Source organism: Macrotis lagotis, chromosome 5 (assembly GCF_037893015.1).
Source record: "Macrotis lagotis isolate mMagLag1 chromosome 5, bilby.v1.9.chrom.fasta, whole genome shotgun sequence".
Lineage (NCBI taxonomy): Eukaryota > Metazoa > Chordata > Mammalia > Peramelemorphia > Peramelidae > Macrotis > Macrotis lagotis.
Genome location: NC_133662.1, coordinates 20,077,386 through 20,090,012, shown reverse-complemented (window position 1 = coordinate 20,090,012; position 12,627 = coordinate 20,077,386). Strand labels below are relative to the sequence as shown.

General features: G+C 32.6%; 1 protein-coding gene across 7 annotated transcripts in view; it reads right to left on the bottom strand.

The window, feature by feature from the left end:
* UBR2 (ubiquitin protein ligase E3 component n-recognin 2) overlaps positions 1-12,627 on the bottom strand; it is a 157,516-nt gene that overhangs the window by 137,395 nt on the left and 7,494 nt on the right. For 5 of the 7 annotated variants that reach the window (XR_012478543.1, XM_074236965.1, XM_074236964.1 and 2 more), the window contains exon 2: positions 4,868-5,127. Coding sequence is in view for 4 of the 7 variants with exons in the window: in XM_074236965.1 (XP_074093066.1) it covers positions 4,868-5,127 (260 nt within the window). In the remaining 3 variants the exon portion in view is untranslated. Of the gene's footprint in view, positions 1-4,867; positions 5,128-12,627 lie in introns of those variants that run through there. The other 2 variants (XM_074236968.1, XM_074236967.1) reach the window with 2 other exon arrangements.

Here is a 12,627-nt window from a genome sequence, read left to right as displayed (position 1 = left end):
GAAAATTACAGACCAGTATTATTAATGAATAAAAGTACAAAAATCGAACTAAATGCTAGGAAGAAGAATCCAGTCACACGTTAAAAAAAAATTTACAACTAAGATAATACCAGAAATGTATGAATGATTCAACATGAGAAAAATAATCAATATTAAATGTTCTAACTATATGATTACAGTAATGGATATAATAGAAAAGGTCTTTGAGATAATATATTATTCACCTGTGGTTTAAAAATCAAACAAAAGCTTAGAAAAAGACTAATATTTTCTTAACTAGATTAAAAATATATACAATTGAAAGTTAGCACTACAATGGAATGATTGTACTATCCTTTAAAAATTTTATGCTCTAGGGGCAGCCAGGTGGTACAGTGGATAGTGCATTGGCCCTGGAGTGAGGAGGACCTGAGTTCAAATCCAACCTCAGACACTTAATTGCCTAACTGTGTGACCTTAGGCAAGTCATTTAACCCCATTGCCTTACCAAAAAAAAGGCAGTAAGAATTTTATGCTCTGATCCATATGGATCAATGTTTAGCATGGTTAATAAACATGAATCCTATATTAGACTGCTTTCTCTCAAGGGGGAAGGGAGAAAAATGTAAAACTGAAAACCTTGCAAGAAAATGATAGGTAAAAACTACCACTGCATGTGGGTAGAAAAACAAATAAATATTTTTAAAAAGAATTTTATGCTCTAATCAAATTATCCTACTAGTAATACTGAGAATTCAATGCTCCTCTGCCAAATTACCATTCATTAAAATATTTATTATAATGAGAATGGACTCCCATACTCTCTTCCATTTTTTGAAAACTACATCTTCAACAAATCAGAAGCTTCCTCTAGATACTCCCAAGTTAACAATTCTCTTCCTCATCAATTTTCCTTCTACTATTGTTATTTATATTCATGCTTCACTGTCACTAGACAGAAAGTTACACTTCTTATGGATGAAGCTACTTAATTTGTGCCTTTGAATTTAGAGATGATTAAAAAGAATTTGTTGAATTTCAATCGGAAGGAAAAAGCAAAACTGTCCAGTTTTAACATATCTATTTAACAATTACAGAAATTTTATCTATAGTAAAATAGTTATGAAAAAGAAATGAACAGATTTTGGCAATGAAAAAGTTAAAATAACCCTATTTACAGATTACATGGATTTCTGACTACATAAGGAGCCAAATAAATTAACTAATAATGAATAATATTAGCAAATTAACAAAGTTAATATTTGCAAATTAGCAAAACAACAAAGTCTGAGATAAATTTACAGAAATTATTTACATTTTTAAGGGCAACTAGGTGGTGCAGTGGATAGAGCACCAGCCCTGGAGTCAGGAGGACCTGAGTTCAAATCCAACCTCACATACATAATAATTAACTTAGTTGTGTGATCTTGGGCAAGTCACTTAACCCCAATGCCTTGCAAAAAGCCCCCAAAAATTTATTTACATTTTTACACATGACTAACAAAAATCAGAAAAAGATGACAAAAAGAGAAATGTTACAACAATAACCAAATTATTGAATATTTGGTCACTGACTTAACAAGATATGAGGTCTAAATAAAGACTTATTTTAAATGATCTTAACAAGAAATTAATAATGGAGGGACAGCCTCCTGCTCATGGTTAGGTTCAGTAAATATGCTTAAACATTAATATTTCTCAAACAAACTTATTGAGTTAATGCAACATCAATTAAGATGGCAATGAGTAGTTTCTAGAATCAGAGACATTAAAATTTATATGAAAAAAACAAATAGGCAAGAATATCCAGGGAACTACAGGAAAATTATTAAGAGCCATCTCTCCTGCCATTGGAAATAAGTTTTAGACTAATCATTCTGGAAAACAATTCAGAATTATATAAGAAAAAGTCACTAATCTGTTCATTCTCTTTGATCTAACAACCCCACTATTGATGGTATATTTTAAGAAGCTAGAAAAAGTAAACCCTCTATCTATACCCAAGCAGAATTTTTTCATAGAAGCAATTTTTATGACTTACAAAAAAAGTGCATGCCTATCAACTGGGGATAACTGAACAATGGCAATATATATTAATATTAAGGAAAATGATTTTGCTATAAGAAATAGAAAATATGAGGAATTTAAAAAAAACCATAGTAACACTTTATGAACCAATACAGAAACAGAAGAACAATCTACAAAGAGAACTGTGATTCAGTGGAAAGAGTTGGAGACAGAGGATCTAGGTTCAAGTCCTAGCTCTGCTACTTGGAGCAAGTCAGTTGACTTCTCTGGGTTCAACTGTCCCATTTATAAAATTTGGGGGTTGAAGTAGATGACCTCCAAAGTATCTTAAAGATCTAAATTTATAATCCTATGATAATTATAATAAAAGCAACCAGAAGGCTAAAATGAAATTACTCTGAATAATTGGAATGATTAATCTTAACTCAGAGAATAGATAATAGTATCTCAACCCTCTCAGGAGAGAAGTTCAAGATATTACACATACTGCCAGATATGGACTCTGCATTGGTTTTAATTAACTGTTCTTTGTTATAAAGATGTTTGAAGGTGAGAGAAAAGGTATATTGGGAAACTGACTATGGTGTAAAAACAAAAGACATCAATAAAAGTTATTTTTATAGAGAAAAACAGAACAGACTATCAAAGGAATTCTGGAAGAAAACATTTATGTAAGGTTATTTACTCTGCTATTATTTCAAAATGTATTATGAAACAGTAAGAGTCAAAATGACAAAATAATGGATAAATAATGGAAAACATCAATGGAACAGAATCAAGAACACTGAAAAGGAAGTAAGTGTATAAAGAAGTCAGTGTTTGATAAACATAAGGTTATAAAACAAGGGAGAAAAGATTCATTGAATAAGGATTCAATAAAATTGCTGAGAAAATTGTTTAACAGCTTAGCAAAAAAAACCTTTTGACTCATACTTCATAACATATAGCACAATAAATTCCAATTGAATTAATATCAAAATATAAAATGTCATACCATCAATAAGAAAAAAATATTAAAAATTTTTTGTTGTAGAACTGTATTTCTAACAAATAGAAGAAATTACTAGAGACAAAAGAGGTAGATCTGAAAAACTAAAAATAGTGCTTCAAGAATCACTAAAGTCTCGTATTCCAAATGACAAGAATAAATTGAAGGAAAACTTCTGTACATAAGAAGTGTCTGATACAAATTCACAACAGCAAAACCAATTCCCCAACATATAAATGGTTAAAGCGTTCACAGTAGTAAACACAAACTATTAAAAAAAAAAATCACTTGACTTTTCAAATTTTCTATTGCAAAGAGATGCAAAGCAAAAAGATCTCTAAGATACTAAGTTATATTCATTTTAATAACTTAAGATGATAAATTCAAAGTTGGCTCAGTTAGTGAATTATATAAATTGATACAATCTTTTTGGGAAAAAAATCTGGCTCTAAGAGTCAGAAAATAATCTCTAATGATGCTATCTTTTGGGGACATCCTAAGGATGCATACAAAAAATATTTAGAGCTACCTAAAGAAAAAATAATCAAAATTCAGATGGCTCACTGGTTGGAAAATAGCTAAATAAACTGCTGCATATTAATTTTATTTGAAATTATTGCACAATAAAAACACAGAAATATTATGATACATGAAATAGCCCAAGTGACAAAAAGCAGAATGGAACAGAAATAAAGAGGAGTATACAAAGATAACAGCAACGAAAATTTTAAGAATTATTCAGTGATTTTTTTTAGCCTTCTGTTTGCTAATATTATAAGTATCATAGGATTATAAAGAGATATGGAAAAGATAAAGCAGAAATATATTAAGTTGTTCCTGTTAGTATTTTGTTAAAATTAAATACTAACAGGAACAACTTAATATATTTCTGCTTTATCTTTTTTAAACAAAAATTAAATAGTTTGGAGCTTAACGTTTTAGTCTGGATTTTATTTCATATTATATTTGTTCAAAATTGGAGATTATTAGTAAATTCATAATAAAAATTATTTTTAAAAAGATATTGAGCAATAGCAAACTTGAGCCAGCTGCTATACAAAGTTGAATCAGATAAAGCAAAAGAAATGTTTTTTTTTTGTTCTATATTTTAAAGCACAGTTTAATGGTAGCAGTCATGGATTACCTAAGAAATAGTAATACATAGGCCAGCAGACCAGGGAACAAAACAGAAACAGAGTAATCCATATTAAACAAAGCTTTCAGTGTGTTCCAACAGATAAGAGTATCACACACTCAAACAATCAGTTTTTATTACACTGTAAATCTCATTACTTCAAAAATGAGCATTTCATATTTATTTAAAATATTTTATTTTCTTATACTAGGCAAAAATTGCTTCTTAGCATTTTAATCCTTTGCATGTGGGCTCCAGACTACTATACCAGGCTGATATTACATGATTCTTCTTCATTGCACTTATACATTATAATCAAACTGATTTACTTGCTGTTCCCTGAGATGATGCCTTTCCACAAGTTGGACCACAGGTCTGGAGGGCATTACCTCTTAACCACTACCTCTTTGAATCCCGAGTTTCCCTAATAGCTCAGCTCAGGAGCTCCTGTCTCTTCCCTAAAACCTGTCAGTTACTACTACTCATTCATTCCTCAAATTTTCTCATACTTGATTTATCTTTGTAAATGTTGTTGACCCCAAAAGAATGTATATTTCATGAAAGCAAGTTTGTTCTTTTGTCTCTGTATTCCCAAAACACACACAATAGGCACTTAATAAGTGCTTTTGTAGGGATGTACCAATTATTTTCTTAAAATAAGATATGGGTAAATAAAAATAAACATTTTTTTCCAAGTAAAAATATGTTAACATTTTAGAAGGAAGATGTGTTGTTACCTGCAAGAATATGTAGGTTCTCCTACTTTAAAAACACGGCCACAAAGATGGGAAGGTTTGTTTGCTTGTTCAAGTTTTGGAAATCCAAATGCAGGATCTTCACCACAAAGATACCATTCCATGGGTCCCAACAAAACATGTTGTGCCAGCATATCTTCTCTCTGTGGAGCAGGGTTGGGACCCCTACAGTATATTTTCGGTACATAGTGAGCTAGATGCTGGTAGACTTCTCTAGTCAGGTCATTTGCTTGTAGCCATTTCTAAGAAAAGAAAAGGAAAGGGAAAGGGAAAGGGAAAGGGAAAGGGAAAGGGAAAGGGAAAGGGAAAGGGAAAGGGAAAGGGAAAGGGAAAGGGAAAGGGAAAGGGAAAGGGAAAGGGAAAGGGAAAGGAAAGAAAAGAAAAGAGAAAAGAAGAGAAGAGAAGAGAAAAGAAAAGACAAGTCAGAATATCTTTCCAGTTAAAAAAAGAAATTAATCAATTATTTTTCATATAAATTAAGTGCTGCTGATTGGCCCTTTTAAGATAAATGTCAAATTTTCATTTAAAATTCTGTTTTACTTTGATGGATCCATGATTTCATAATCAGTATGAATGTTTCTTTAGTGATATAGATTAAAATCCCATTTATTCTGGGTAATTCCAATCTTTATCTTCCTCATAAATCCTCCATGGAACCACCATTAAATGAAAATTCTGCTGTAGAACAGTTTTATTTTTTTATTTTTAGTTTTTTTAGTTTTTTTTGCAAGGCATACAGGGTTAAGTGGCTTGCCCAAGGCCACACAGCTAGGTAATTATTAAGTGTCTGAGACCGGATTTGAACCCAGGTACTCCTGACTCCAGAGCCGGTATTTTATCCACTACACCACCTAGCCGCCCTGCAGTTTTATTTTTAATTAAGTGAAAATAAATTTACTTAAAGTGCAAAGGAAAGTCAGTCCTTAAAGTCACTTTTTCCTCTTCAATTTTTCATGTCCTTCTATTTGCTGGATATGAAATGAGGAGACTTGGTTTGTGATTCTAGAGTCCTTCAGTGCTCTGGGCATCATTTTTTTCATTTGTATATTAAGAATAACAATACCTGAACTAATTAACCCAGAGGGCTTTTTGAAGAAAGTACTCTTTAAAAATTTAACACGTTACTCTAAAGGTAATTTAGTCTATTATTTCTCCTTAATTCCATTTGCTATGCTTCATTTCTCCAATTCTATTATTCATTCCCCAGTGGGACAACCAGTGATTAGAGCATGGACCCTGGAGTCAGGAGGACTTGAGTCCAAATCTGGTCTCAGACACTTAATAGTTGATAGCTATGTAAACTTGGGCAAATCAGTTAACCCTGACTGCCTCACATCAGGAGCTGATCCATATCTGGTCAATGGATTAGATGGTTTTGGAAGAGAAAGTTAGACTGGTGATTTTACAAAGCACCCCCTCACTAAAATCCAGTTCACATGCATGAATGGCATCACTTCTCAAAGTCTTCTTCAAGAATTAAGGACACAGAACTATCATTCATCCCCAACATTCCCTAGGAACCTGATATCTTCTCACCTCCATATTGTATTTTTGCTGGAAACTAAATCAATTTTGGCATTTCTGACATGAAAATAGCTGCTAAATTGCTCTCTCTGAGACTAAAACTGAGTTACCACAACTAACAATATGTAACTAGTTAGTATTTCATACTGAGTTAGTTTGCTATCAAAACTGTCTACAGGTTATATGACACCACAATAATGTTTAACTGATATAAACACAATATATTTACTTATGAGACTATTTCTAAATGTATGAAAAGGAGACTGTCTAGTTTTAAAAACTAAATTATAATAGTTTGATTTCACTCTCACTTATATCCCATCATGATACTATTAACAGCTTCTGTCCAAAGTCAATGTTAAAATTACATAGAGACTAGAGCTTCAGTTCTTCTTCCATTCTCAAGGAATTTGTACAACTGAGGATAAAAGGGTATAAAAATATTTTATCACCTGCAAACACTGAACATTCTCACTGATGTAAGAGACTATAAAATCAGTAAATGGTTCCTAATTCTGAGCTCTATATTCAAAATCAAACAAGAAATTGTTTTAAATGAAATTTAAATTTAATAAAATTAAATTAAAAATTCTTTTAAATAAAATTTCTATTTTTCTATTAAGGTGGGGGTTTTTTTGCAAGGCAAATGGGGTTAAATGGCTTGCCCAAGGCCACACAGCTAGGTAATTATTAAGGTCTGAGACCTGATTTGAACCCAGGTACTCCTGACTCCAAGGCCGGTGCTCTATCCACCGCACCACCTAGCCACCCCTTAAATGAAATTTCTAAATTCCAAAGATCTATTCTTTCTTCCTCTTCAATTCTATATCTTAAATGAAACTCAAGAGCTTTAAGAATTTAAGAATTCTTATTTTATTTTAGATTTTTCAAGGCTAATGGGGTTAAGTGGCTTGCCCAAGGCCAAACAGCTAGGTAATTATTAAGTGTCTGAGGCCAGATTTGAACTCAGGTACTCCTGACTCCAGGGCCTGTGCTCTATCCACTGCGCCACCTAGCCACCCCCTAAGAATTTAAGAATTCTTAAGATTTGAGTTTTTTGATGGAACAAGACCTAACTTACCCATCAGGATGAGGAAGTAACTTAACTGTTCTACAACCTGTATTCCTAAAAAGTTGCTTGGCTTTGTTACCGCTGAAATTGCTAATCATGATGAGATTCATGATCAAGATTCATCACGAAACATACATTTTGGACATGACCAATGTGAGGATTTGATTTGCTTACCTATGCACATGTTATAAGAATTTGGGATTTTTGTTATTTGTTTCTTTTGGGGGGGGGGAAGGTTATTTTTTTAACTAATGGGGGAAAGGTAGAAGAGAAGAAAAACTTTTTAATTTTAAAAAAGGTAACAATTTTAATTATAAAATTGTTGGGATATTGAGAGGTCAATGAACTTGAGGATTACACTACCTATATACTGTAGAAGCAGGACTTAAATTCAGGTTGATGGCAAACTCCACTATAGCAGGTTCCCTCTCTTGTTAACACACCATAAAAATGGAATGCAAGTTAAGTCCAAGGAGTTTATCAGGATAAATTGATGCTTTACCTCCTAAATAAAACTATATCTGTCCCAAACACCACTAATTTGTTGTGTTTGTTTTGTTCAAAAGATAGTCTTTTGATTTATATTGTTTCCATGGAGACCTCAAGGTTCCAGTCCCTCCTTTGGGATTACTAGACCTAGGTTAAAAAAAAATTATATATTATATATATAAATTGAAAAAATAATCTCCATACAAGCCTAAAAAGTTATAAACTCTTTTTTGATTTTTTTTCTTTGAAGCAGCACACTAACATGATTTGTACAGAAAACAGAAATGAATGACTTCATATTTTTCCTTCATTTTATGTTCTCAAATCTTGTAAAAAGAAGTCCCTTTTCCAGTTATTTTAATTTCAGGGAAATTAAGTGATGAAGCAATTGAAAAGCCCTGAAGTAGTTTAATGGTGCCATCAACCAGGAAGGGTTCAAACTTATTCTTAGATCACTGAAACAACTCTAAACCAAATACAGTTCAGATTAAGTAAATGTTTCAATTGATTAAATACAAATCATATAATACAAATCAAGGTTACAAATTTATTTAGCATAAACCATTCTCAATATTCAGTTTTAATTATGCAACATTTCACAATAATACTAAGATTTTTAAAAGCACTTAAACTAAGACAAATCTCTTGTTTCCAATAAAGATATACTCGAATTTTTTGGGTTACACTCTTAAGTTCCCAAACTGTCTTTCTCCCTCCTCTCTACATCACTATAGAGGGCATGTTTATAAATATAAGCCATTTGACATATTTCTAAATAAAATCATACTATATGTTCTTCTATTTATCAGTTCTTTTTTTCTAAAAGTGAATAGCATCTTCCTTCATAGGTCCTTGATATTTATCTGAGAATTCACAGTACTCGAAATAATTTGACTGTACACAATTGCTATTTGAAAAATAGTGCAGTTTTGGTATAAAATATTTCTCTTGGTTTTGCTCATTTCACTTTTCATTATTTCATACAAATCTTTCCATATTTTCTAAAATTAACCAGTTAATCATTTCTTAAGCACAGTAGTATTCCATCAATCATACACAACTTCCTTAGCCAATTGATGGGTATCCCTTCAATTTCCAATTCTTTGCCACCACAAGGAGAGATGCTATAAATATTTTAGAATATAGAGGTTCTTTTCCTTTTTTTCCCTAATCATCTTGGGAAATGACTCATATTCTTATAAATTTTGCAAAGCTCTCTATATATTTGAGATAGAACATTTATCTGAGAAATGATAAAAAAAATTCTCTCAATTTTCTGCTTTCTAATCTTGGCTACATTGGTTTTATTTGTATCAAAACTTTTTAATTTAATGTGATCAGAACTATCCATTTCATATCTCACAATGCTTTCTCTTATTTATAAGTTCGCCTTATCCATAAATCTGATAGGTAATATGTTCAAAGTTCTGCTAGTTTTCTTATGCCCAGTTTCTGCCAAACTGCTTTCCAGTTTTCCCAACAATTTTTTAACAAATAGTGTATCCTTATCCCAACATTTGGTTTAGAGTTGCTTCAGTGATCTAAGAATAAGTCTGACCCTTCCTGGTTGATGGCACCATTAAACTACTTCAGGGCTTTTAAATTGCTTCATCATTATCTCCCTGAAATTAAAAATAGTCTCACTGTGGAGTAGTCTGCTCCACTGCTCTGCCTTTCTATTTCTTAGCCATTACCAGATAGTTTTGGTAATCATTACCTTATAATATAGTTTAGTATCTGTTAAATTCTTAAGCTTCCTCCCTTTAATTTTTTTCCCTTCATTCCTTTGATATTCTTGATCTTTTATTCTTCCAAAAGAATTTTTTTATTATTTTTCCTAGCTCAATAAAAATAATTTTAGTAATTTAATTGGAAAGGCATTGAATAAGTAAATTAATTTTAGTAAAATTATTGTTTTTATTATATTAGCTCTGCCCATTCATATACAATTAATATTTCTCTGGTTATTTAAATCTGACTTCATTTGTATTAAAATGTTTTAAAATTATTTTCAGTTAGTTACTGGGTTTGTCTTGGCAGATGTAGTCCCAGTATACTCCCATTAAAAAAAAAAATCACACTTAATGGATGTAAATGTGAAATTCTAACACAAAGAAACTAGGTGTAGCTATTTATACCATGAAAGGAATCACCACTGGAACTCTCAATTCTTCTACTTTTAAAAGGTATTTTGATTTACAAATTACTTGTCAGAAGCATATAGGTACTATGGAAAGCAATGTATTTTTTTGGAGAAATTTAAATTAGCCACTAGAAATGAAAGAAGAGAACTAGAGTGAGAAAAAAAGGTAGAAAAAGTTCCCTTAGAAAATAAAGGGCTGGGCAGCTAGGTGGCACAGTGAATAGAGCACCAGCCCTGAAGTGAGGCCCAACTGAGTTCAAAACCGACCTCAGACACTTAATTACCTAGCTGTATGGCCCTGGGAAAGCCACTTAACCCCACTGCCTTGCAAAAACAAACAAACAAATAAAAAAAAAACTAAAAAAGAAATAAAGAAAAGAAAGGGCCATGAATTTCTCAACAAAATTAGTTCTCCTTAGTTGCCACAATTTGTTTCCCTCAATTTCAATACTTAAAGATCTCTGATTTCATCAATGTGAGCATACCTCCTACCTAAAAGACATCTACTGGCCAGTCCTTAAGTGTTGTAAGCAAAAAAAAAAAAAAAAAAAAAAAAAAATCCATTTAGTAGCCAAGCTTCAGGCTGTACCTAAATCTCTTTGAAGTGAGCTCCACCTCTCAGAGGCCTGTTCCTAAATCTTTTCCAACTTGGTAGGACTTGCTAGTACTTGTGCTCCACTGGTATCACTTTCAAGAACTCAGAGTCACTTATTTACCTACCAAGATGAAATACCACACAGCCGAGCTCAACTGGAAAACTCCTCTTTATCATGTATTTAAAAAAAAGTATCATAAATTCGTTTCATGTTTATATTGGAAATGAGTGATAAGGAAAGTAAACCTAAACAAAAATAATTCTTACTACTAAAATTACCAGCACATCATGCATATAAGGCCTGGATTTCTTTTTCTAATGGTAACGCCTAGCTCCTGGGATAGAAAGTAGTATAGGTGAAAATTCCAACTCAAAGCACCAGGAACATGCAGGTAGTCATTACTATATAAGGGTTGAAAATTGTACCTTCTTTGTGTTATCATTTGCTGTAAGATTTGTACCTTCAATGAAATACATGATATTTGATAACACTATAAAATTAAAACTATATTTCACAGAAAAACATATGTTATAGAAAAGTATTTTTAACCACCACTAAAATCTTTCTCTGAAACGTTCTAAGGTATCCATATGCACAGAGTGCAAGCTCTGGCAGACTAATTAAACTAGGAAAGTTTTCGGTATAGGGACTGGTATGTCTATCTTCCAAGGTACAAGCAAGCTAAGTTCAGAAATGCTAATGTCTAGCTTATGGTAAAGTGATGAAGGTTGGCCATAGCAATTCTCAAAAGTTCATCTATGGTATGGATGGAACATCATGCCAATAAAAAAGACCATCCTTTAAGTAATTAATCAAGTAACATTTTTGTAGATATTTCCTGATGTATCCTTCCCCTTCAGTGCTCAAAGTAGCCACCTACTCTGCCAGCCCCAAGTCTCTACTTTGTCCCAATATGGGGGGGGGGGTATTGCTATGCATTTATCCTAATAATTATCAGTTGCTCTTCCACACTATTTGTACTGTTTAGAAAGGGTTAAAAAACAACTTTCAGGGGCGGCTAAGTGTCGAAGTGGATAGAGCACCAGCCCTGGAGTCAGGAGTACCTGAGTTCAAATCCGGCCTCAGATACTTAATAATTACCTAGTTGTGTGACCTTGGGCACTTTAACCACATTTTGCCTTGCAAAAGCCTAAAAAATAAAAAAATAAAAAACAGCTTTCAAGCAATTCTTTCAACAATAATGATCAGTATATATTTAACGGTAATGAATTTGTTGTGAGAAGAGCAACATAATAAGTAGTAACCTTAGAAATCAAAATTTAGCATCTATTGTATTCAATAGAAAACATTGACAACTCAAGTTAAGAAATTTTTATCAAACACTTACTGTGTGCCAGAAACTTTACTAAATACAGAGAATAAAACTACAAGCATAAAGAGAGTCCTTGCCCTCAAGGAGCTTAGGTTCTAATTGGGAAAAGACAAGACAGAGCTGAAAAGAAAGTAGGGTGGGGGAGATGCAGAAGACAGAAGGGTATCAAGTAGGTACAGTGTAGAGTCTGAAGTAGGATGCACATTTAAGGCAATTATGGAGAGTAGCAATGGAAAGTGTAGGACTTAGGGTCAGGAAGACCTGAATTTGAATCCCACCTCAGACCCCAGCAAATTATTTAACTTCTATGAATCTATAAAATGGAAATAACAGCACCAACCTTAAAAGGCTGCTATGAAAGAGTTTTTCAGACTTAAAATACTCTATAAAAGCTATCTATTGCTATTGTTGTTGTCACTGTTAGTACCTGGTTGACCTGGGCACATTCCTTAAAATGAATGCTCTGAGAGGAAACAGTCAATTAGAGAAAAACCACAGAACGGTCAGAATGGACTTCCAGTATGAGAGATCTCGGCGGGGAAGAGAACTTCCTGCTTGAGGAACCCTCTGAAGCAAGATAGAGAA